This window comes from Grammomys surdaster, unplaced genomic scaffold, assembly GCF_004785775.1.
Source record: "Grammomys surdaster isolate TR1022 unplaced genomic scaffold, NIH_TR_1.0 67, whole genome shotgun sequence".
In the NCBI taxonomy this organism is placed as follows: Eukaryota; Metazoa; Chordata; class Mammalia; order Rodentia; family Muridae; genus Grammomys; species Grammomys surdaster.
This window is the reverse complement of record NW_021604569.1, coordinates 7,913,229-7,941,093: the sequence shown is the minus strand read 5'-3', so window position 1 is coordinate 7,941,093 and position 27,865 is coordinate 7,913,229. Positions and strand designations below refer to the sequence as shown.

Below are 27,865 nucleotides of genomic sequence, written 5' to 3'. Positions count from 1 at the left end.
GTGTGTATATACATGTATATGTGTATATATACATGTGTGTATATATGCATATATACGTGTGTATATATGTATGTATGTGTGTGTTTGTGTGTATATATATATGTACATATATATATACTCCAAGTTGTTTCTCTCAGGTATCCATCAGAGCTACAAGAGAAGTTTGACTAACACAAGATTTCATATATGTGGTCACAAAATCAAAAGCACATGTTGACACTGGCTTCACATTCTGAGCTCTAATTTTACTTTTTTCACTTAATGACCTAAAATACTCAGTGGATGCCTCCTCCTTCCAATTCTTTGTAAAAATAATGTCTTTAACATGAATCATTCAGAGAAGTAATGCTCTGGCTGTGTGTGTGTGTGTGTGTGTGTGTGTGTGTGTATGTGTGTGTTCCTAAACACATCTCTCACATTCACTCAGTCACCACTCTCCTGTCTTGTAGCCACTCATCCCACTCTCACTTCTCATACACCCCTCTTTCTCTCTTCCACCTTCCCCATGCCTACTGCTGTTTTTGAGATGGATACCACTTAGTCCTAGGGTAGTTTCAATACATAGAAGAAAATGACTCTGAACTCATGAAAGAACTGGATTATAGGCAGGCCATACCATGTCAAGCCTCTTTACTTTCTATTTTTAGACAGGGTCTCAATAATTTACCTAAATTGGCCTTGAACTCACTCTGTGGCTTAGGCAGGCCTTGAACTTGTGATGATCCTTCTCTGTCAGTCTCCTGAGTAGCTAGAACTATAGGCCTGTGCCATCAGGTTAGGCAAACAATTATTTTTGATTCCACTACTTTCTCAAAGGCTAATAATAGGTACTACTTGCCCTATTCTAGAGAGCAAGATAGTTGGTTAGTAAATTGGTGCTTAATTATCATATGTGTTGAATAGTTCATGATGCTTAAAAAAATAAGACAAATTTCAAGAAAAAAATACATAAAAGACAGGTAAACAGCATATGAATATCTGTATGTTTTAATCTGTACTTAAAACAGTATGTTGCTTTTATGTTGTAAATCTTATAAATATCAATGTTAATGAAATATTTTAACTAGTGGGGCTTCGTGGCACATGCCTTTACTCTCAGCATCTAGGAGGCAGTGTCTTTTAATCCCAGCACTTGGGAGGCAGAGGCAGGCAGATTTCTGAGTTCAAGGCTGGCCTGGTCTACAGAGTGAGTTCCAGGACAGCCAGGGCTACACAGAGAAACCCTGTCTCCAAAAAAAACCAAAAAAAAAAAAAAAAAAAAGAGGCAGTGTCACCAGATTTCTGTGGGTTTGAGCCCAACAAGACTATGTACAAGGCCAGCCAGGGTAACTAGTGAAACCCTGTCTCGATATGTATATGTATACACACACTATAAATATATACTTATATATGTGTGTGTGTGTGTGTACCCATATGTAATGGATACGTACATTTTCTAACAATTGCACTTGATCAAAAGGCCAAGAAGCAATTAACAAGCTATTAATTTTAATTATACTTAGATGTTACATTAACATCAACCTTTACTGGATACCGATTTTAAAGTAAATTTTATCAAGCAAATCCAACAGAATGAGAACCAGGATAAAGCATCTTACAAGTTTCAGCTTTCCCCAGGAAAAGCACTTTAAGGTTTCCTATGAGTAGCTATAGCAAGATAGGTCCATGGACCTTCTGGTTTTTGAAATACTGTAATGCCTTTACAGAGTATAAACTGCTTACTTCCTGGAAAATGATCAGATAAGCAGATGAGACACAAAAGCATACTATAATCTGTACACAAGAGCATATATAGCCATACCCTATAAACTTAAAGAACTTACCTTAAACAGTGTCACAGTGATTTCAATGTTTTCAGGAACAGGCCAAACAACAACACCACGATATGGATTTTTTATTCCAGGTTGCCAGCTGTGAGCCTACCAGAATAAAAATAAAGCTTCAATTACTCAATTAAGTACAAAAGTCATCAACCTTATTTAGCTATCAACTAAGAGCTATAGTCTCCCTGAAACAAACACCACTAGTCAAAATAAAAGCAAACATGGAAAAAAAGAACATTTAAGCATTAAGCTCAAATAAGTGAGAGCTATATATCTATCTATAAGCAAATCTATGTCTAACACACACACATGCAGGTGTGCCACAAGAAATGACACAAAAATAAGCTATCTTACATTCTTAAAGGCTGATATTTCTGGATACAGAAAGCTTCAGTTAGGAACAATATTTTTAAAATTATTTTTGTGACTGAGAATTTTAAGGCAAATTTATTCCTTAAAAAGAAAATCTCGAGTCTGGAGAGATGGCTCAGTGGTTAAGAGCACAGATTGCTCTTCCAGAGAACCTGGGTTCAATTTCCAGCAACCACATGGTAGCTCACAACCATCTGTTACTCCAGTCCCAGGGGATCCAATGCCTTCCTCTGACCTCTATGGGCACCAGGACTCACATGGTATATGACATACATGCAGATAGGACACCCATACACATACAATCTTTAAAAAGAAAAAGCTAGCAGGATACAGCCACGTGTCTGTGGTCTCAGCAACTCAGGATGCCAAGGGCTCCAGAAATAGGAAGATAGAGGCGGACAGAGAGGAAGGGGAGAGAAGGGAGAGAGGTGGAGGGAGGTCTCACCATACACTTTGTATTTGAGCTCATTTCCCCTAAACTGTAATGTTTCTTATTTAGGTGAAATAGTGAAAGAGAGCAAACAGTAGCTATTCCAGATCATATTTCTAAGACTTCGGGGAGTGTTTTACTTATAAACCTTGATTACCAAAATTCCCTTGGAATCTTCACCACCCAAATTTTAAAGATCATCACCACTTCCTCTTGTGTATTATTGACCAAAGTTGAACTGAAGGGAGATGACACGACAGGATAGGGCTAGTAAGTTTTCATCTAACTGTTAGTGGATGTGTCTGAAGAACATAATAGAAGATAACAATTAAACAGTACTTTCTATGTGTCAGTCCACAAACTGAGAATTTACTATGTTAAACTCATTGCCCCTAGATAAGAATCCTTCTTAGAGGGGAGACCTGTTCATTCCGTCGCTCACTGGTTCACGCAGCTGATACCATCTGTACAGTTCTATCTATCTGCTTTGGTAGCTAAGCAGTATGTTGAAGTGGAACATACGTGTCATGGGAAAATAAACAGGATATTGATACAGGGGTCAGAGGAGAGCAGTTCTCTTCAGGGCAGTCAGAGAGGGCTTTGTGGAAGCACTGACACCTGAGAGAAGTATGAAGAAATCAGATACACAGATACAGGAAGAACACTTTGAGGGTGGAACATGTGCGTGCACGTGTATAATGAGGTAGTGTGACTGGAGCAGAGTGAGGAAGAAATGACACCAGAGAGACAGTGGAGGCCCAGCCAGGTAAGGTCCGCTCAGGCCTCTGCAAAGATGCTTATTTTTATTTTACATGAGACATGAGGCCATTGGAAGGTTCCAAGCAGAGGAATGTTGATCTAAGCGGTGTTTAAGTTGACTCACTTTAACCAATGTGTCTAAAACAGGCTTCAAACATTAGAGGAAACAGCTAAGAACAACTAAGAATGCCCTGTACTAACCTACTGTTTTATGTATGAGAGATTGAAAGTAGCTAGAGCTGATGGTAGACCTGTTTTGCCCCTGAGGAACTAGGAAAAAAAATGCTGTTAATATATATGAGGCAAGGCCAAGTTCAGGAGCTCAGTTTTATACACATCAAATCTCATTTGCCTATCAGATATATAAGTGCAGGTGTTCAAATAGGAAGGTCAATCTAAGTATCTGTCATAAACTTGGGAATTAGTAGTATACAGACAATTCTTACATATTAAGAATGGATACAATCCTAGGAGAGTGGGAATAGATACAGAACAAGAAGTTTGGGTTGGGACACTGGAAGCCCCAGGTATCACTCAGAAGAGCAAGTAAGTGGTGGAGAGATGCAAGAGAAAGAGAAGCAAAAGGATCTGAGCACAATGAAGAGAGGCAGAACTGGAGACTTGAGGTTAGTGAGGAACAGCCCAATGTGAGGAGGTGGTGATGCCACCTAAGACCATGGTGGGGTTCTGGTCTGTGCTGACACAAGGACCATGTCTGGGCCCCTGGCTCTGCAGCGGGGAGGGGGTCTGTTAACATTAAAGGCCAAACAGATGCCCTGGTCTCAGATGCTGCCTGGGGCCATGTTGATGTCTAAGGGCTGTGCAGAGCTAGCCTCACCACTCACGGGGCATCATGGGAGAGGCGGCTCCAAAGGCATGGAAGCAGGAAAGTAGCACTTACCCTCACCCAAGAAGCACTTTAGAGCTGTTCCTAGTTGCAGATGAGCTGACCCCAAGGATGTGAGTGGAAAAGAGCTGGTCCTGCCACTTGTCTGCCATGTCGTGGTGTGGACAAGAGGAGATGTCTTCTTTCCCCCCTTTCCCTCCCCACATATGGCAGTCAGGAGAGCAAGCTCTGAGGTTATGAGAGTGGGAGAGCTGGCCCAGCCTCTTGCCTGCTGCAGCATTCTAGGGAGCAGACCCTGCACCTCACGAGGCAGCACCCTGGTGGCATGGGTCCATGTGAGTTGGCTGGGCAGTGCTGGAGAAATCACCTTGGTGGTGTGTGTTGTAGGTACAGGAGAGCTGGTGGGCTGAACAACTCACATAGCACCGAGGCCTAGATCCAGGACTTTGAGTTGGCCCATCCCAACATCTATAAATAAAGTGCTGGAGAGTATGAAAGGCTAGTCTGACACAAGTCAATAAGAGGAGGCCCAATAGAGATCCAGTAGTGATAGTGTAGCAGAAACCAGAAGCCCCAAACCACACCAGTGACTCCTTGCAATGAATATTTGCAAGCAAAGAAGTGTGAACAATCTGCACTTAGAGCTGACCCTGGGCCACAGCTCTCCATACCCTGGTCCCACCGAGAGTGAGCTGGGCTCCCAGGAGTGCTGACATACCTGAGAGCACAGGTGAGACCACCACTTCTGTTCAAATTCCTGGCCCAAGGGGGCGCTGCACAGAGCCAACAGGACACAGGAACCAAGAAATAGCTAGGGATAGGCTCCTTCCTGCTTCCTTCTATGTCCCGGAGCTGACCCTGGGCCACAGCTCTCTAAACTCAAATTCCTCCCTGAAAGAACTGGCCTCCCAGGAGTACTGACACACAGGCTTACAGGAAGGACAAGTCACAGTCAGAGACAGCAAGACCAGCTAACAGCAGAGATAACCAGATGGTGAGAGGCAAGACAAGAACGTAAGCAACAGAAAGCAAGGCTAACTGACATCATCAGAACCCAGTTCTCCCACCACAGCAAGCCCTGGATACCCCAACACACCAGAAAAACAAGACTCTCTTTTAAAATCACATCATATGATGATGATACAAGACCTTAAGAAAGACATAAATAACTCCCTTAAAGAAATACAGGAGAACACAAGTAAACAGGTAGAAGCCCTTAAAGAAGAAACACAAAAATTCCTTAAAGAATTACAGGAAAATACAACCAAACAGGTGAAGGAATTGAACAAAACCATCTAGGATCTAAAAATGGAAACAGAAACAATAAAGAAATCACAAATAAAGACAACCCTGGAGATAGAAAACCTAGGAAAGAAATCAGGAGTCATAGACGCAAGCATCACCAACGGAATACAAGAGAAAGAAGAGAGAACCTCGGATGCAGAAGATACCATGGAAAATATTGACGTAGCAGTCAAAGAAAATGCAAATTACAAAAAGCTTCTAACCCAAAACATCCAGGAAATCCAGGACACAATGAGAAGACCAAACCTAAGGATAATAGGTATAGAAGAGAGTGAAGATTTCAAACTTAAAAGGGCCAGTAAATATCTTCAACAAAATTACAGAAGAAAACTTCCCTAACCTAAAGAAAGAGATGCCCATAAACATACAAGAAGCCTACAGAACTCCAAATAGATTGGACCAGAAAAAAAATTTCCTCTGGTCATATAACAGTCAAAACACAAAATGCACAAAACAAAGAAAGAATATTAAAATTGAAAAAAGGTCAAGTAACATATAAAGGCAGACATATAAGAATTACACCAGACTTTTCACCAGAGGCTATGAAAGCCAGAAGATCCTGGGCAGATGTCATACAGACCTTGAGAGAACACAAATGCCAGTCCAGGCTACTATACCCAGAAAAACTCTCAATTAACATAGAGGAAGAAACTAAGATATTCCATGACAAAACCAAATTACACAATATCTTTTACAAATCTACCCCTACAAAGGATGATAGATGAAAAATTCCAACACAGGGATGGAAACTACACCCTAGAAAAAGCAAGAAAGTAATCTTCTTTCAAGAAACTCAAAAGAAGATAACCACACAAACATAACTCCACCTCGAGCAACAAAAATAACAGGAAGCAATCATCACTGATCCTTAATATCTCTGAGCATCAAACTCAATTCCCCAATAAAAAGACACAGACTAACAGACTGGATATGTAAACAGGACCCAGCGTTTTGCTGAATACAGGAAACGCACCTCAGTAACAAAGAAACAAAGACACTACCTCAGAGTAAAAGGCTAGAAAACAATTTTCCAAGCAAACGGTCCCAAGAAACAAGCTGGAGTAGCCATTCTAATATCAAATAGAATCAACTTTCAACCAAAAGTTATCAAAAAAGATAAGGATACTTCATACTAATATTCAAAGTACTTTATACTTCATACTCAAAGGAAAGATTTACCAAGGTGAACTCTCAATTCTGAACATCTATGCTCCAAATGCAAGGGCACCCGCATCATAAAAAAACAAAAAAACAAAAAACAAAAAAAAACTACTAAAGCTCAAAGCACACATTGCACTTCACACAATAATAATAGTGGGAGAATTCAACACCCTACTCTCATTAATGGACAGATCATAGAAACAGAAACTAAACAGAGACACAGTGAAACTCACAGAAGTTATGAACCAAATGGACTTAACAGATATCTATAGGACATTTCATCCTAATACAAAAGAATATACCTTTTTCTTAGCACCTCATGGTACCTTCTCCAAAATTGACTATATAATCAGTCACAAAACAGACTTCAACAAATACAAGAAGATTGAAATAATCCCATGAATCCTATCAGATCACCATGGACTAAGGCTGGTCTTCAATAACAACAAAAACAACAGAAAGCCCACAATTGTTCAGAAAGCTGAACAATGCCCTACTCAATGATAACTTGGTCAAGGAAGAAATATAGAAATTAAAGACTTTTTAGAATTTAATGAAAATGGAGGTACAACATACCCAAACATATGGTACACAATGACAGCAGTGCTAAGAGGAAAACTCATAGCTCTAAGTGCCTACAAAAAGAAACTGGAGAGAGCATACACTAACAACTTAACAGCACATCTGAAAGCTCTAGAACAAAAAGAAGCAAATATACCCAAGAAGAGTAGAGGGCAGGAAATAAACTCAGGGATGAAATAACGAAATAGAAACAAAAAGAACTATACAAAGAATCAACAAAACCAGAAGCTGATTCTTTGAAAATATCAACAAGATAAATAAACCCTTAGCCAGACTAACCAGAGGGCACAGAGACAGTATCCAAATTAACAAAATCAGAAATGAAAAGGGAAATATAACAACAGAAACTGAGGAAATTAAAAAAAAAAATCATCAGATCCTACTACAAAAGCTAATGGTCAACAAAACTAGAAAATCTGGATGAAACGCACAAATTTCTAGACAGACACCAGGTACGAAAGTTAAATCAGGATCAGATAAACCATCTAAACAGTCCCATAACCCCTAAAGAAATAGAAGCAGTAAAAAACAAAAAAAAAAAACAAAAACAAAAAAAAACAGGATCAATGGATTTAGTGCAGAATTCTATCAGACCTTCAAAGAAGACCTAATACCAATACTCTTCAAACTATTCCACAAAATAGAAACAGAAAGAACACTACCCAATTCGTTCTATGAAGCCACAGATGCACTGATACCTAAACCACACAAAGACCCAACAAAGAAAGAGAACTTCAGACCAATTTTCCTTATGGAAATTGATGAAATAATACTCAACAAAATTCTGGCAAACTGAATCCAAGAACACATCAAAACCATCATTTACCACGATTAAGTAGGCTTCATCCCAGGGAGGCAGGGATGGTTCAATATATGGAAATCCATCAACATAATCCACTATGAAAACAAACTCAAAGGAAAAAAAAAACACATGATCATTTTATTAGATGCTGAAAAAGCATTTGACAAACTTCAACATGCCTTCATGTTAAAAGTCTTGGAAAAAGAATTCAAGGCCCATATCTAAACATAGTAAAAACAATATACAGCAAACCGGTAGCCAACATCAAACTAAATGGAGAAAAACTTGAAGCAATCCCACTAAAATCAGGGACTAGACAAGGTTGTCTACTCTCTCCCTACCTATTCAATATAGTACCTGAAGTCCTAGCTAGAGCAATTAGACAACAAAAGGAGGTCAAAGGGATACAAATTGGAAAGGAAGAAGTCAAAATTTCACTATTTGCAGATGATATGATAGTATACTTAAGTGACCCCAAAATTTCCACCAGAGAACTCCTAAACCTGATAAACAACTTCAGCAAAGTGGCTGGTTATAAAACCAACTCAAACAAATCAGTAGCCTTCTCTACTCAAAGGATAGGAAATTATACCTTTCACAATAGTCACAAACAATATAAAATACTTTGGTGTGACTCTAACCAAGCAAGTAAAAAATCTGTATGACAAGAACTTCAAGTCTCTGAAGAAAGAAATCGAAGAAGACCTCAGAAGATGGAAAGCTTTCCCATGCCCAGGGAAAGGCAGGATTAATATGGTAAAAATGGCCATCTTGCCAAAAGCAATCTACAGATTCAATGCAATCCCTATCAAAATTCCAATTCAATTCTTTATAGAATTAGAAAGAACAATTTAGTGGAATAACAAAAAACACAGGATAGTGAAATTATTCTCAACAATAAAAGAATATCTGGGGTAATTACCATCCCTGACCTCAAGCTGTACTACAGAGCAATAGTGATAAAAACTGCATGGTATTGGTACAGTGACAGGCAGGTAGATCAATGGAATAGAATTGAAGATCTAGAAATGAACCCACACACCTATGGTCTCTTGATCTTTGACAAAGGAGCTAAAACCATCCAGATGAAAAAAGACAGCATTTTCAACAAATGGTGCTGGTTCAACTGGTGATCAACATGTAGAAGAATGCAAATTGATTCATTCTTATCTCCCTGTACAAAGCTCAAGCCCAAGTGGATCAAGGACTTCCACATAGAACCAGATATACTGAATCTAATAGAGAAAGCGAGGAAGAGTCTCAAACACATGGGCACAGAGGGAATTTTTCTGAAGAGAACACCAATGGCTTATGCTCTAAGATCAACAATTGGCAAATGGGACCTCATAAAATTGCAAAGCTTCTGTAAGGCAAAGGACACTATTATAGGACAAAACAGCAACCAACAGATTGGGAAAAGATCTTTACAAATCCTACATCCAATAATAGGCTAAAATCCAATATATACAAAGAACTCAAGAAATTAGACTCTAGACAATCAAATAACCCCATTAAAAAATGGGGTATAGAGCTAAACAAAGAATTCTCAACTGAAGAAACTCCAGTGGCTGAGAGGCACCTAAAGAAATGTTCAGCATTCTTAGTCATCAGGGAAATGCAAATCAAAACAACCCTGAGATTCCACCTCACATCAGTCAGAATGGCTAAGATCAAAAATTCAAGTGATAGTAGATGCTGGCAAGGATGTGGAGAAAGAGGAACACTCCTCCATTGTTGGTGGGATTGCAAGATGGTGCAACCACTCTGGAAATCAGTCTGGTGGTTCCTCAGAAAATTGGACAATAGTACCTGAGGACCCAGCTATACCACTCCTGGACATATACCCAGAATATGCTCCAACATGTAATAAGGACACATGCTCTACTATGTTCATAGAAGCCAGATTTATAATAGCCAGAAGCTGAAAAAAACCCAGATGTCCCTCAACAGAGGAATGGATACAGAAAATGTGGTACATTTACACAATGGAGTATTACTCAGCTATTAAAAACAATGACTTTATGAAATTCTTAGGCAAATGGATGGAACTAGAAAATAGCATCCTGAGTGAGGTAACCCAGTCACAAAAGAACACACATGGTATGCACTCACTTATAAGTGGCTACTAGCCCAAAAGCTTGGAATACCCAAGATACAATTCACAGACCACATGAAGCTCAAGAAGAAGGAAGACCAAAGTATGGATGTTTCAGTCCTTCTTAGAAGGGGAAACAAATTACTCACAGGAGACAAAGTATGGAGCAGAGACTGAAGGAAAGGCCACTCAGAGATTGCCACACCTGGGGATCCATCCCATATACAGTCACCAAACCCAGACACTATTGTAGATGCCAAGAAGTACATGCTGACAGGAGCCTGATATAGCTGTCTTCTGAGAGCCTCTGCCAGAGCCTGACAAATACAGAAGCAGATGTTCGCAGCCAACCACTGGACTGAGCACAGAGTCACCAACGGAGGAATTAGAGAAAGGACTGAAGGAGCTGATGGGGTTTGCAAATCCCATAGGAAGAACAATAATAACAACCAACCAGACATCTCCCCCCCCCCATCCCCGCCAGAGATCCGAGAGACTAAACCACCAACCAAAAAGTACAGGGATCCATGGCTCCAGCCACATATATAGCAGAGGATGGCCTTGTCAGACATTGATGAGAGGAGAGGCCCTTCGGTCTGTGAAGGTTCAATACCCCAATGTAGGGGAATGCCAAGATGGGGAGGTGAAAGTGGGTGGGTGGGGAAACACTCTCATAGAAGCAGGGGGATGAGGGATAGGATAGGGTGTCTTGGGGGTGAGGGACTGGAAAAGGGGATAACATTTGAAATGTAAATAAAGAAAATATCCAATAAAAAAAATTTCTAACATAAAAAAAGGATTTCCCTAGTAAGTAATTGCATAAGAGACAAATATAGAATCTGTATTCACTGCCTTAGCAGAGTTAGCGAAGGCTTTACTTGATCATTTACTTGATCATTTGCCAACATCCTAGTATAGCTAAGGGACTAGGTTTCATTACTCCCCTCTGTAGACAGCTTCTCTTTCTTACTTGTTAAGTCACATAGATCAACACCTTTTGGTACCTTTCAAAGGCAGGCCTGGAGGAAATGTAACTCTATTTAATTTAGGACAGTGTGATGGTAGTATTGAACGAGAACTTGACACAGCTTGGATCACCTGGAAATAGTCTCAAGGAATTATGCAGATGAGGTTAGGCTGAGAGTATATGCAGATGAGGTTAGGCTGAGAGCATATGCAGATGAGGTTAGGCTGAGAGCATATGCAGATGAGGTTAGGCTGAGAGCCTGTCAGTGGGGAATTTGACCCTGTGGGCAGCACACTCCCTAAGCATGGCCATCAACTGTGTGACAGTGAAGAAAGCTTAGAAAGCAGCTAGCAAGCAAGTAGGCAGAATGAGTTCCTTCATTCCTCTGTTCTTGACTCTGGGTGTGATGTGACCAGCTGCATGCATTTCTGCCTTGATTCCCCCTCGGTGGTGGACTGTAACTTGGAACTGTAAACTAAAACAAAACCTTTCAGGATATTTTATTACAGTAACCGAAATGAAACTTGAACAAGTATTACAACTCTATAAAACACATTGATTTTTCTAATTATTTCAAATGACACTCACCTAAAAGACTGGTACTTACTCTACAGAATTAACATGTTTCACTGAGGGGACAGGGAGATAGGTAATGTGCGTGCCATGCAAGAGTGTAGACCTAAGAGTTCAGCAAGCCAGCACCTAGGTGAACACCCAGATGATGTGGCACCTGCCTGGAATCCAGGAACTTGGGACGAGAACCCTGGAGCGGGCCGAGACTAACCCGATCAGCAAGCTCTGGTTCCAAGCAAGAGATCCCGCCTCAATAGCCAAGATGAAGGACGATCCGGAAAATTGCCCTCTGTGACCTCAGGCCTCTATATGCAGTGTGCACACATCCATGGTACAGACACAACTGCTCCCATGTATTTTAAATCACACACACACACACACACACACACACACACACACATGCAGACAGAGCAAAAAGTTTCACTAAAAGTTCCAAATTATACTCCATTAAACTAGTACTTTACAAATTTTGAGTGCATAGACCCATATGTTTCATATGTCATCGATTAAACAATTTCACTGTTGCTAACACAACCTCCATTTGAGTAACTCCACAGATGGGCTGTGAGGGCTCACATTCGAAAGGCTCAATCGCCATGAAAGGCTACGGAAGGTGATAGGAACAGCAAAAACCTGATAAGGATTTTACAGTTCTGGTTTCTTTGGAATTCTTAAACCTCTCTGCAAACTTCAATTTCTAGTTTAAAAAAAATGGGAATTTAGACAAGTATAAATTAATATATCATATTTTTTGTTTTATCACAACTGCCCAGCTGCTACTGTCATATATACTGAAAAGTTACTTAAGTCTATGTTTACAAATCAATTATTGCTTGACAAAGTCTGTGTTATAAACGTCATTACTCGAGAAAGTAGAAAAGCACCGTATTGTGTTAATTGCCCATACTAATTATTTTAACCAAATGAATCTGCAATGAGCTCTCTATAAAATATACATGCAATGAGCTCTCTATAAAATATACATGTTCCAACAGAAAATGAGCAATTAACTGGGAATTAAGCTTTAAATTAAAAAGGCAAATGTGTCTTATTATGTACTACCTAATTTAACAGTCAGTATAATGACTTATCTGAGTGTCAGTTTTAAATTTCCTTATTTAGCTATTATATGAAATTTATAAAAACATTTCCATAAATGTACAGTATATATGCACATATATATACTGTTTTAAGCTTAACATGTCAGTTCTCATAAACTGTTATCCATCTCCAATGTTCCAAGAGAAAGACATAAATTCCAACGTACAGTAACATCTGAGGGACAGGATTCAAGGACTGTCCTTGCACACAAAACCCACAGATGCTTAAGATTTATATAAATGGTATACTGTCTCTATATGACCTGTGTGCATTCTCTCCCCTGCACTTTGAATCATCTCTAGATATTTACAATACCCACTGTAACATGGGAGCTGCGTAAGTACTTCTCATCCTACTGTACTGTTTAGGAAACAATGAAAGAAGTTTTAGACATGTTCAGAACTGGTGCTTTTGGGGTTTTTTTGTTTGGTTGGGGTTTTTTTGAGACAGGTTTCACAAAGACCAGACTGGGAAACTCCTAAATACAGAGAGCTGACTGTATAAAGGAGGACCTTGAAGAACATTAAAACTAAGAAGTAAATAGAATAATAAGTTATTTCTTCTAGAATACACTAGCTTCTAAGAAAATTAACCTGTAGCCTCAGATTATATTTCATTACCTATACTCAAACAGGATCTGATAGCATATAAGAAAAGAAATCTTCCTTAACATAAAAATTCCTTCGATTGTAATATGCCATTAAATAAACAAAGTTTATTTAATATCAAAGATGAGTATATTCGGAACTGACCTACAGCCTAAAGTATTTTATTATATTTATTGTATTTCATAACTCTTATAGAATAAGTGCTAGCTAACTGCCAAATGAATAAAGTGCTTATGGAGTCTACTCTAAAGACTATAGATATAGTCAGATTTCTCTATCATACTTAAAGGACAACTTTATTCTGGTCAATTCCACAAAAGCTGTAGCTGCAATGAGAAGTACTGTGTCCATTCTTGGAACTCCTTCTCACATGTAAATAGGTAAGACAGTATCCAAATTAGAATGTCTCCAACTACAGATAAGTGCCTAGAAGAAAATACTGTTCATGACAAGAATCAGCTTCAATTCCTATACTGCTGGCAGGAGTGTTTGGCGATTTCTTGTGCACACATGTGTGCATGTGTATGTATATGTGTTGTGTGTGCACACATGTAAGGAGGCTAGAAGCTGTTGTCAGGTGTCTTCCCTGTCACTCTCTATCTACTTAAACAATGATTTTAGCAGTTAACACTGTCAGAAGTTAAAGAAAGACTCCATACACAGGGGACTGAGTAATTAGCAAACTTGTAGTGTATTCACAGAATGGAATAATATTCAGCAATAAAACAGAAAAAAAGAAAATGAAGCATGAACACAAAAACATGATGCTGAGCAAAGGAGGCCATGTATAAAACAGTGTTATACTATATAAAAACTGTATAGAATACTATTAAAGCTATACAGTGCTATACAAAAATACTATTGTAACATTTTTGCATGAAATTCAAAAATAGGTAAAATTAGTCTTTATTGACAGAAAAATCAAAATAGTGCTGGCCTCTGAGGGTTGGAAACTGCCTGGAAAAGACAGAAAATTTATGCTGATGGCAATCTACACTTTGACAGTACTATTTATACAAATATCAGTATATACGTCATATTTATTCTATATACAAACTGTGGTGGTTTGAATAAGAATGGCCCCACAGGCTTATATATTTGAATGCTTAGTCATCAGGGAGCAGCTCAAGGTGAGATTGGGAAGCCTGGCCTTGTTGGAGGAAGTGCATCAATGGGGGACAGGGGTGCTTTAAGGTTTCAAAAGTCCAAGCCCAGCCCAGCGTCTCTCAGCTCCTCCTCTAGCACTATGTCCCTGCCAACAGGCTCCTGGCCATGACGGATAGTAGACTGAACCTCTGAAACTGCAAGCATGCCCCAACTTAAATGCTTTCTGTCATAAAGTTGCCATGGTCATGGTGTCTTGAATGACTAAGGTTTGATTAACTTTGAACACTTAAGTTTTAGCTTAATAAAAATGAAACTGGAGGCCAGATATAATGGCACACGCTTGTAATCCTAGCCCATGGGAGGCACAAAAGGGAAGATCACAAATTCTAAGTCAGCCTAAAATACAAAATGAGACGAGGTCTCAAAAACAAACACAACCACCTTGAAATGGTAAGTTTTTAAAATTTTAAAATTTCAATTATTATCTAACAAAGTTTTCTTAATATCAGTCTACATGAAAAAACTAACCTCTAATAAACACGCATGCAGCTATATGCTGACAAAAATAAAATTATCTACAGAACAAGATGTTTAAAATTCTGTTCTAGTCTCCATGTACAAAATTATCAGTACAGAGAGAAACAAATCAAAATCTTGAAAAAAAGGGAACTCCTCCTCTCCTGCAGTCCAGCACTGAACTCAGACAGCTGGCCACTCCTTAAGAATGCTGAGCGCCTCCTCTTAGAATTTGAACAAATGAATCCTGGGGACAAATTTGTAAGTGGTGACTGTTCAGAGCAGACTAACCTTGGAAGACTTCCTTCGGCTTCTTCTTGTCCAAACCACCACCAGTTTGTCTGGTTGCCTGTCAAATTAAAAAACAAAGAAAGAAAGAAATTAAATATAATTTATCTTAAACCAAATTATTAAAGTTTAGTTTTAGTACCTTTAAAAGACAAAAGTGGCCTGGGGGTGGCTTCACAAGTGGAAGGCTTTCCACACAAGCACAAGAACCTGACTTCCCATCCCTAACACTGAGATAAAACCTGGACGTGGCAGTGTGTCCTATAACCCCAGCTAAGGGCAGAGACAAGAGGATCCCAGGAGCTATCAGCCAGCCTAGTCAAAATGATGTCTGCAGGTTTTGTGAGAAGCCTGTGTAAAACTAAGATGAACAGTGATAGAGACATCAGAAACTGACCTCTGCTTCCACACGAGCACACAAGTGAGAAGCACATAAGCCATGCACACACCCCACAGGCAGACACACAAAAGTGTCTAACTTCAGGGTTCACAAAGCAGTTAAGCTTCAGTTCTACTCCTAAACACAGGAGATGCTAAATTCAGATATGATCTCATTGAAATAACTAGCATTTCCTCTAGAGACTTTTCTTTAAAAGTATTCCAATTCAATTTGTGTGATAAACCAAGTGAAATGCAATAGTTAGAACTTACCATAACTTAAAAAGCCCACATCTGTGCTGTCCCACAATGCCTCACTTCTCATGAGTTATCCCTTTTAACTTAGAGAGAAGCATTCGAAAGGCATTGTGGGTGACACGACTCTGCATTTTCCAAACAATGTGTACAACGTATAGCTCAAACGCTCTTATAACCACCTAATCACCCACACAGTACAAAACAATACCTGTATCTTACAATCTTATTTAAAAAACAAAACTGCCAAAGATGAATAACTGAGCAAAACTCTGACAGAGCCCCAGCCTGTAACTGAGACCTTTCCAAGGCCTGTTCACAGAGCCTTCTTCCTTATTGTCTGCTAATGGAAAATCAAATAAAATAATACACCTTTAGCTATTGCAACAAGGTTTGCCTTCACGTTCCTGGAAAACAAGAAGAAGATGATTATCAGCTATCTTACTTATAGTTTCATTTTTTTAAAAGCTTAGTTATAATGCTTCCCACTCTAGGCTTGGTGACACAGCCTACAATGCTAGGTACTCCCTGAGACTGCGATACAGGTACAGGATCAGAAGATCAAACCCAGCCCTGACCAGAGGGACTCCAGCTCAAAAGAAAAAGTGAAAAGAGCCTAGAGCATTTGCCTAGCATGTGTGAAGACCTGGAAAATCCTTGTTACTGGAAAAGAAAGCTATGTACTTATGTCTCAAAGAATAAACAGGATAAATAAAAATAAACCTGCAACTACATACAACTAAACTGCAGAGGGCAGAAATATAGAAAAACCATACAAGAATAAAGAGAGAAAACAAAGTCACTGACAAACCAGTAATTAAACTAGCAGAAGTAATTAAACTTCTCATCAGCAACAACAGTCCCAGACAATGGAGTCCAGATCCACAAGTGCATGAGGAAGGCAGCTGCTCCGCTAGAGTTTATGTCCAGCCAAACCAGCACTACGGCTCCATTTCAGACCAGCAGGAGAGGGCAGCTGCTGCCAAGCCTGACCACCTGTGCTCAATATCCACTCCACACAAGAGAAGCAGAGAACTGACACAAGTGCACACAAAATACACACACACACACAAATGTGTAAACGCTTACATATACACAAAGATGTATTTACAATGTCAAGAGGCAAGATCTGCAGAAGCAAAAGAAGTACGATAAATGCTAATGGGTGTTCTTTCTGTAGGACAGAACCTAAATGTAATACACACACACACACAAACGTACAATAATGAAAATTGTTTGCATAAAGACATTCAAATATACGATGATTCTGACGATAATTCAATTGTGGAATGTTCCCAGAGTGAGGCCCTGAGAGCAGTGTCCAGATAGTGGAGATGACAATGTCTATCAAACAGCATTAATCTGAGTCTCAGCACCAACAGACAATAACCTGAAATTACAAACAAAAACAAAACATCCTCCTCTCCCTCCACTCTCCCCTCCTCTGTCCCCTGCTGCAGGATATTTGATCACACTGTGAACACTGAGATTGTGTTATGTGCTGAAAAAACCCGTTTCTGGTTGTAGTGTAGCTCAGCTCTTAGCACATGCCTTTAATCCCTCTGGCTGAAATACAGAAATGCCCTTAGTACACACCTTTAATCCCAAACGATAGAGGTAAAGTTAGTTTGTAGAAGGAAGCACCCATGTTTGAAAGTGATATCTAATTGAGTAACAGACAAGGCAATGAATCAGAGAAAGATTTGACAGAATAGGATATGCTCAGCTCCCAGGAGAAGAGAGAGAAAAGAGGCCACTTCAGAGAGAGCAGCACAGAGAAAGAGGCAGGGGGCAGTTTTACCAGGACAGCTGTGCAAAGACAGGTTGCAGAGAGAACAAGCTAGACACAGGTGAAGACAGAAGGAGCCAGAGAATGAGAAGGAGCCAGAAGATTGGAACAGATTGCCAAAGTTAGTTTGAGGCCAAGCAGAACAAAAAGTTAGAGGCTGAGAGAGAAGCCAGTTTGAATCAGTCAGCTTGGAGAAGAGTTTGAGACAGAACAGCTGAGTTCATTCAATCAGCCATCCAGAGATCAGAAAGAGCTAGAAAGAGTAATCTTATTCAGCATTAATCTCGGAGGCTGAAAACATTCTAGAAGCTTCCAGGATTAGGCCTCAAACAAAGAGGCAATAAGCCTCGGAGATGACAATTACATCAGGTAAGTGAAAGCTGAACTTTTATAGTTCCCCTCTCTCCTCCTCCCTTCTTTCATCCCTCTCTCCCCTTCTCTCTTTTCTCTCTCCCTCCTCTCCCTGTCCTCTGTTCTATATCCCCTGAGCAGCTGCAGTTTTAAGATGACCCACTGAGACCCTATAAACACGTCTGTCCCTGTGGCCTCTAGTAATGCAAGACAGAACTCAGTCTTCAATTAATAAAGCAACCTGCCATTAAAGTCTGACTTGGCTTCTAGCATAACTCTATGTACCTCAAAAGCATCTTCTTTCCAGCCACACCTTCTTAACATCTTCAGATGTCATTGGGGAAGCCCTGCCTCTATCTCTTCCTTTCCTACCTGATATACTCTTATTTTGTGGCCTTTTTTTGTGGATTTTTGACCATTTTTTATTTCACCTTAACACCTACACACACACACACACACAAAACCATACACACCCCAAACCTCAGGCAGAGTTCATGTCCCTACTATGTTACCAGTAAATACCCAAGCCAAGCCTCTGTTTACATACTCTGTGTGTGATATAATAGCATTACTTCTATCTATCCTACCAGACCACACTGGCTGATCAACTTTATCTCTGTTACTAGCAACTAATAAAAATCTAGCACAAGGATAAGGCCCAATGAACGTTCATTACGGAAAAGAATAAGCCTAAGTTGTATCCAAGAATATCCAAATGGTTAATTATAATGTATGAGATCTACCCAAAGTCAGCAGCCATATAACGTGCCTTCTCTGCAGTTGATGTGAGCTTCACAGGATGCTTACCTCGGCTCCTCATGAAAACCTGCAAGGAGACCTTTTAAAAATACTAATGCTTCCCTTACAGCCTGGGAGAATCTGATTTAATGGATCTAGTGTGTAGAATTTTTTAAGTTCCACAGGTGGCTGCAACAGAGACAGCAAAGACCCACCAGCTAACAGGGATCATGGTAAACAATCCCCACATTTCATGGTTTAAACCACCAGCAACTGTGACAAGAGGATCTCTCCACCAGCTACAACGGCCTGCACTGCTGTTTGAATTGTCCTTTCTTTCTCCTAGCTGGACTCTGACAACCCTCCCACCCTTCACCCATTTTACTGCTTCAGGGAAGTGAAGATTGTTAACACGGAAAAGCAGGAAGGGCAGTCCTCTAACCTGTATGCCCGTTATAAGGATGTAAACAGAATAGAAGTGACGTACTTGAAAATGCCTCCAGAGACAGTTAAACGTTTTTCTGATTCCAATCCTATGAACAATGTAGATGTCTTCATTAAGTTAGTGGGAGAGTGCTTACCTAGCATGTATGTGCGAGGCCCTATGTATGATCCCTAGCACCATGTGATAGACACATACTAAAAACATGTCTAGTAGAGATGTGTCTAGTTTTACATTATCAAAAGAAATGTTCAAAAGTAAGCGATTCTCAATAAGACATGTACCAACAACACAACTGCCTGACTGCAATTAATATTTTAAGTATTCATACTGTGCTAAAAAAGAACCATTAAATATTTACTAGTGAACTTACAAGAGAAAAGGAACACACTATTGTTAGAGTTTTCCACAGCTATCAGAGGACCTGGCCTGTAATTAAAGAATTTTCTAGCAATAAAGTCAAGAAAATCTGGTAGAGCTCTGGTTTCAGGGAGACTTCAACCACCATATTTAGCTAAGTAGTAACAGACTTGTCTGTCTTATTAGAAAGACACAGAGGAGGGGAGAGGAGAGACACCTTACAAGTATTTAAATATGGACCTTTTGAGACACATGCATAAAATGTATACAGTCATACTTCCAACTAAAGCTGTCTAAGGGGTTTCCCTGGTAACCTGAAACCTTGTGATGGGTTTGTTGGAGCAAATCAGCTTCTGAGGCTAGACTAGACAGGAAGTTCTAACCCAGCCTGGGCTACAGAGTAACATCTTATATCAAAACATAAAAACAAGAAAATAAGTATCACCTTCTCCTTTACTCTCAGAGACCATAAAAATAAACCACCTGAATGTGAGGGGAGAAGTGCTGTAGCGCCATGGTTCTGACCCTGGATTCCAGAGAGAAGGGGAGGTTCAGGGAGAAATGCAGGACAGTATAGAGACGAGTGGCAAAGTCCAGACTGCAGATCAGGCTGCTCTAACTTCTTAAACCTGCAACTACACTTCTGCCCTCTCTTTCCCACTGCTGGGTGGGAAGGTAAGTGTAAAGAAAGACATCTCTCTCTCTCTTTTTTTTTTAAAGCTTTATTTATTTATTTCATGTATGTGGGTATACTGTCGCTGTCTTCAGACACACCTGAAGACGGCATCGGATCCCATTACAGGTGATTGTAAGCCACCATGTAGTTGCTGGGAATTGAACTCAGGACCTCTAGAAGAGCAATCAGTGTCCTTAACCGCTCCATCTCTCCAGCCCAAATTAAAAGTTAAATCCATAGACTCTTCCTACGCTCGTTATGCAAACGTTCAAAGGTGTTTTTAAAAATCCAAAACTCTTACATAAAAACCAGTCATACAACATTCTAGAACAGTGGTTCTCTACCTTTTAACTGCTGTGACCCTTTAATACAATACAGTTCTTCACACTGTGGCAACCCCAACCATATTATTTTCATTGCTACTTCATAACTGTAATTTTGCTACTATTATGAATTGTAATGTAAATATTTTTGGAGATAGAGGATTGCTGAATAAGTCGAGACCCACAGGTTGAGAACCACTGTTCTAAACGCTTCAAAAACATTTAACAAGTATTTTACTGGACGCCTACTATGTTCCTAATGCTAGGTGGAGCGAGAGGTTCAGAGTTAAAAGGCAAGCTGACCGCCAGCTGAGTTTGTTTACGAGTCAGTGTGAGGTAACTAAAGCCAACTGCCCACTGTAGGCCCAGTGTTGAGGACACACAAAGAAAAGGGGTCTTCAACAGAAAGGCATGTTCTCCTAAATCTTTCAGGAAGCATACACTAAAAGAACCTGCCCAACAGCACAGACTATTTGATTCAGAATTTGTAAAAACTACAATGACACTTTTAACGTAAAGTCTCATGACAGATGAGTGACGAATTACAGTACATCTGCTTAGAAAATTACACAGCAATTAAAAGTATCTTCCAAGGTCACTCATAAACATGTGACAATGCTTAGGATTCGTGTGAATGTAGATTTTAGCTTTTCTCTGTGCTATATACTAAGGGAGACTCCCTAGAGCAAGTATCTGTCAATGAGGTGCCAAATATTGATAATCAATTAGAAATACACTTTTCTATTTTTTTTCTGCAATGAGTACATAGTATTGGCCAAAGCACTGAGAACAAATGAATGTTCAATGCCCAACCATAAACAAGACATTTTTATCACCTCCTCCTAGGGTCAGGGAACAGGTCAGAAGAAAGGGTGGAAAGAATATTAAGAACCAGAGAAAACTGAGGGAAGCAGTTCAGGACTCCAAGTTCTGTGGTACTCTGGAATACACAGCAGCTGTGATCATCGGCACAAGACTGGGTCTGCCAAGGAAGCGGAGGGGGGTCACAGGGCTCACCCCTCACTGATGCCTAATGTGCAGTTTGCTGAGGGAGAGAGAGACACTTTCTTCAATGGTACAGACACTCTAAGGAACCCATCCTATAAACAAATTTTCATCCATGCTCCTGAAAATAAGCCTAATAAAATTCATAACACACACACACACACACACACACACGCAAGATTATGAAAACAGAAATAGAACTAGTTGAAAAGAGGAAAGGAATTAGCTAATAAATACTAAAGCACTTTTATATTAAAATTTCTTAGAGGACAAAAAAAGAAATATACTTTTTTGTACCTTCTACTATTTATTTATTTTATATTTAAATTAGATTTATAATATTTATATTATTTTATGCTGGGAGTGGCATAAAGACATGCAATGAGTTACAATATTTGTAAGTTTAGAATTAAGAGAGGAGATAAATGAAATTGATTTTTAAAATTTATTGAGTCTAAAGAGTCTTCAAGTGGGGCGGTGGTGGCACACGCCTTTAATCCCAGCACTTGGGAGGCAGAGGCAGGCGAATTTCTGAGTTTGAGGCCAGCCTGGTCTACAGAGTGAGTTCCAGGACAGCCAGGGCTACACAGAGAAACCCTGTCTCAAAAAAAATAAAATAAAATAAAAAAGAGTCTTCAAACTGAATTTCGTTTTTTAAGTCAACCATCAGACTGTAGGGGAAAGAGTAGCAATTCTGTCTTCGGTTAACTCAGTATTTCCAAGGTTTAAGAAAGGATTTTAAGCAGCACTTACTTGACCCCTAGTAGCCTTCCCTTCTGAAGCCATTCTATTCCTGAGTCCTTCCTACAGTATCCAGAGAGGCTGGGTGGGCCCAAATAACATTGTAAGTGCTTCAGATCCTGCATTCTCCTCAATGTCAGTTAAAACTCTGAGTCAGTATCTAAGAGGGAAAAAATATAAGGAAACTCTTTGTTTGAGCCTAGGAGACACACATCGATTAAAAAGGCGACACTTCCCAGATGGTACAATCCAGAGGAACTCAAGCCTGGGAGATAGGATACTTGCTTTTCCCCCTTTACAGATGGTACAATCCAGAGAAAGGAATCCTAGACTGGGGAAGGACCCTTGCTTTTCCTAGGTCTGGCACCTAAGACCTTAGAGATACTTCTCAGTTTCACTGAGGCTATTACCTAATGTTATCAGATGTAAAGGGGCTAGACAAAAACTGAAGCTAGTCCTGAATACGGTGCTTCAGTGACCCATAACATTAGACGGCACTAAACAGTTGCTGATGTCAGAGAAATGAGAAACTGCAGGCAGGGTAGTCATTGACACTCTACAGTTAGCTAATGAACATTAACACTATCAAAGAAATGGCAGCAGGTTCTTGACTTCCGCCTCACACACAGTACGGACCTTGTGAGGCAACAAGGATGCCTCTACCACCCAAACACCCTTACCTCCAGCATCTTACAGAGTTGGCATTGAGATGGCTCCACAGGTAGAAGAGTCACTTGTGGAGTACAGTGCACAGAAAATGTTTGACCTAGGGCCTACTTGACTCTAGCACCCTTTTTCAGAGAGCAATGGGACCCTCAATAACCACACAGATGGCCCGCTGACCTCACAGGACCTCTCCATTCTAAGAAGCTAATAGACAGTAAATTTCCAGCTCTAGAGATGACTCTGGAGAACCCCAGTCCAGTTCCCAGCACCCATGTCAGATGGCTCACACTGTCTGTTACTCCATCTCCAGGGAGATCCAAAGCCTCCAGCCAACATGGGCAGCTGCACTCATGTGTACAGAACACATATACACACAGTTAAAAATACAAATCATTTTTAAAGTAAACTTTCATTAGGTTAAGCTATTCGTATTTCTGGGTATAATGTACTAGAGTAACATCAACATTTTAGAAAGCTCCCTGAAGCACATCTCCCTCCACAACCCCACTCTAGCGATATGATAGCTGTTACCTTGTGGGAGCTTACGTTTCAAAGGACTGCGACCAAAATGGAACCGAATCTTTTTCACCAATATGAAATCAATGTTTCCAAGGATAAAAAAATTTATCAAAGTTATATGTAAGACTCTGGGCTTTTTAAAAATAAGAAACCTTTAGAACATGAAAAGTACATATTCCTCTCATAGAGTCCAGGCACCACTTAACATGACGAATAATGGACTCAGTGAGCACAGCTTCTTCTGTGGAAAGGGCCCTCAGCTGTATCAGAACATTCCATAGTGGGTGCTAAGAACATGAGGACAGTGGGGACAATTATCACAGGCACTCTGACTTCCCTGTTTATCCAGTGAGTGTTTATCCTTGAGTAGGTACATCATCTGCCTCCGTCTATGTCTCACACACACCTAGCTAATTACACTCGCTTTATGCTTCCTTCACAAGCAATTTAGCAACTATAATAATTCAATAGAATAAAATGTGTGTAGGTACAAATCATGTTATATAAACTAGTATACAGGTATACTTCCATTCTGTACAAATGAATGGCAGTACTAATATGAAGGGTGTAAAAGATCTTTGTCACGAATAAAAACATGCTTTTAAAATTCATTTTTAAAATCACATTTTGTATCATTTTGTTTTTAAAAGTATCTTTGAGTGAGTAAAAATATTGAACTAATGAAATACATGCTCTCTGGGTGACCTTTTCTCTAGAACTTACATGCCAGTGTTTAGGGCCAGGAACTCACAGGGAAGAAGTAGAGTTTGGCCTATGTGAGTAGGACTCATTTTTGACAAGCCATCCAAGCACACTACTCAGTGACATAAAATACTTAGAGATAATCAGCACAATGAGTCACTACTCTATATGTCTGTCGTGTGTGTGTGTGTGTGTGTGTGTGTGTGTGAAGTACACATCTCCCAAACAAAACCACTTTATTGTTACTAGAAGAACCACATGGAATGTTTCCATTCATTTAGCATATTTCTTACTGCTCCTTTCCTGGTCCTGTGGGGATGAACCCCACATATCACTAAAACAAAAATCAATATTCTGGGATAATGTGCCTGATTCTCTCTGACACAGATACAAGTAGAAACAACACTGTATCAATCTAACCACACCCTTCCAAATAATCATACAATTTACTCTGCCTACTCTGTAACTGATGCCTTAATCTGTCTGTCTTGATTCTGACTTTAAGGTTCTCTAGAGACTTCCTTGAGAGGAAGAGTATTCAAAAAGCATTCGCTGGGAGAAAGCAGAGAACAATAAGATTAAAAAACAGAGTCACATAAAGACAGGCCGTTCTGGATTTAAATTACAACTCTTCTTCTGCTTGCACCATCTAGGCCCAAGAGGCTTCTGACTTATGAAATAAGAGCCCCACAGGAACAACATAAAAATATGTTCAGATAAGACATGAGAATACTAATATTTGTGTTGGTGGCATGTGAGACTTTTTCCAACAGGCCCAAGAAATACAGAGTATATAAAACGCTAAATTAAAGGTATCACTGTGGGCAGTACTTTAAAACAATAAAGAAAGCAAGAGTATTTTTGGAAATTTGTATTTCATACATACACAACAATGATTCATTATTGTGCTTCTTGGCTCAGAAATACTTTTATGTTAGAAAAACTAGATAGACCGTGACCAAGGAAGAAGAACAAGCAAGGATGTCCACATGTGTGCATGTGCACACACAATACACCCATACAGACACACATACACAAAAAAGAAATCTATAAATCATTTATACTGTTAAATGATACTGTGTATAAAGACAGCAAGAGTGTGGAACAGAAAGAGACGAAAGGAAAAAAGAAAAGAGGAAGAAGAGGAGGAGGAGGAAGAGGAGGAAGAGGAAAAGAAGGAAGACAGCATCCTCTCACAAAGGAGGGCAAGCTACCAACTACCCCATGCATATGCTTAACTGTCTCCATCTTCAACATGAACAGCCACAAGTTGCCTAAGAAAAAACTAATATAAAAGACAAAATGCTGGCAAAGAAACAAGGGAGGAAGAAAAGGAGAGAAGACAGGAGCTGGATGAAACTAAGACAACAGACCCAGCATGCTCAGAGACCGATGGAAGCGACATTACAGGTGTGGAGAATGCAGAGCAGGAGGTGTGGAGATGGTACTGCAGGCACAGAGCTTGCCACACAGAAAAAGCCAGGTACATGGCACAGCTCTGCATCCCAACACCAGGAGGCACAGACAGGAGGAGCTTAAGGACATGCTGGCAGTCTACCTAGCCAACTGGTGAGATCTTTTTGTTCAGTGAGAGATCTTGCCTCAAAATATAAGCTGAGGAGCAACACAGGAAGATATCCAACACTGACTTCTGACCTCTACACATGTACACAGGGAGCATGCACACATATAAAAACTATAAAAGCAATGTTTAATGAAGAAAACATTCTAAAAATTATGGATTTTTAACTAAGAAAGCATAAAACAAATAGTTGAAGATGATAATATGGAAAACTTTTGGAACTGCAATGAAATAGATTTTTTTCAAAAGATAAAAAATTTTGAATAAATCAAAAGGTAAAATATCTGACTGACCTGTAATATATCAGAAAATAATAAGTCCCCAGATGTCATCTGTGCCACAGACCTAACTAAAAACCATTCCTAACTAGACTAGGACACTGGAGGTCCTAGAGGGAGAGAGAAGCCTGGGAAGTGGCCAGGCTATACCCGTCACAGGTATGAAAGGGAACGCTCGGTTGAAAGAATCTCCCTTGAGAGGAGAGCGAGGCACTGGCACTCTGCTCACACAGGGCCACCTAGGACACTGTTCCCTGGATTCATCTCATCATGTTCTACTGCCCAGGCACTCAGGACAGAGCAGGCTTAGCACAAGAGGGTCAAGACACTGCCCCTGAAGGCAGTCCTTGACATCATCCATCTGGCACTACTTTACAGACATGGAGACTGAAAACCTTGGGGTCATGGATGCTTCTACCAGGCTAAGAGGAAGGCAGGTCTAAGAGGCCAGGCATGTGAGATTAGCAGGACTGTATTCCCTGGAGGCAGCCTGAGAGTAATATTTGAATCTGCAAGAGTGGAAGTGACATTTCAAGACCTAAGGGCACTGGAGATGACAGAACGTAAGACCAAGAAGAGCTACAGGCAGAAGCAGAGCCAGGCCCAAGGAAAGGTCACATGGGTTACAGTGAGGAAGGTAATAGAGGCAGGACTACCTAACCCTACATCATGGCACCATACACTGGGCAGAGCTACAGGGCCCAATGTTTCCCCTGCTACATATCTGTATTGTTTTGATCCTACCTGTCATTCCTGTGCTGGATTCCTCTCTTTTGAAGTGTGAATGTTCATGCTTGTCTTACACTGTATGATGGCTTGTGGTACAGAATTGTCTCTCTTATTTTATATGTTAACATCTAAGAATTTGCCTTGACTCTCAGTGGGGAGTGGAGACTTGGACTTTTACATAATGCTGTTAGATTAACTGTTCAGACTGTGAGGAAGGAATCAGTGCACTTTCAGTTGTACACAGGATAGTTATACCATGTCAAGTACAAGTACAACTTCATTACTGTCCTTACGTGGATGCCTGAAGGAGATATGTGTGGGTGTCATGTTGGTGAGGATCAGTCTTCTCTTGACTGTCCAGTCAACTGACAGACACCCAGGATGCTTTAAGTCATACTCTGGATGTGTGTGTGAGAGTATTACATGAGACGAGTAAAGACTTCGGAGGATAAGACTGTGTCGTCCCATGGGCTAGGAGACAAAAGCAAAGAGAAAGAGAGGGCAGGAGTGGGGAATGGTTCAGTCAGTCCAGCGCTTGTCATGTAATCATTAGAACCTGAGTTCAAGCCTCAGCAAAACCATAAAAAGCCAAGCAAGGCTGTGCACACCTGTAACTCCAGCTCTAGGGAGGCAGGACAGGCTGATGTTAGCCAGACAGTCTAGCCAAGTGACCAAGTGCCAGGTACACTAAGAGCCTCTGCCTCGAAAAATAAGGTGGAGAAGCAATGTCTCAGGACATTCCTCTACTTTTGATGGCATTTAAATTAATTTTCTTTTTATCTTCAATGCACAATCAATTGCTTGTATATCCATACAAGTATTTATTCTCTGTGTATGTTCCTACTCAGTACCTTCATTTTCTTGTGCTCACACCTAACAAAATATTTTTATGATGTTGATACAACTTCAAAAACCTTGAAAGAGAAAAAAAGACATCAACTGATACCAACTTGTGGCCTCTATACATGTACACATTGTACACATGAACACATACA

The 27,865-nt window shown here is 40.0% G+C and overlaps 1 protein-coding gene across 5 annotated transcripts in view; it reads right to left on the bottom strand.

Annotated features, from left to right (window-relative positions):
- Ehbp1 (EH domain binding protein 1) overlaps positions 1-27,865 on the bottom strand; it is a 269,903-nt gene that overhangs the window by 223,276 nt on the left and 18,762 nt on the right. For all 5 annotated transcript variants that reach the window (XR_003712756.1, XM_028778114.1, XM_028778121.1 and 2 more), the window contains exons 2-3: positions 15,340-15,397; positions 1,824-1,919 (exon numbers count right to left, since the gene is read on the bottom strand). Coding sequence is in view for 4 of the 5 variants with exons in the window: in XM_028778114.1 (XP_028633947.1) it covers positions 1,824-1,919; positions 15,340-15,397 (154 nt within the window). In the remaining variant the exon portion in view is untranslated. The remainder of the gene's footprint in view (positions 1-1,823; positions 1,920-15,339; positions 15,398-27,865) is intronic.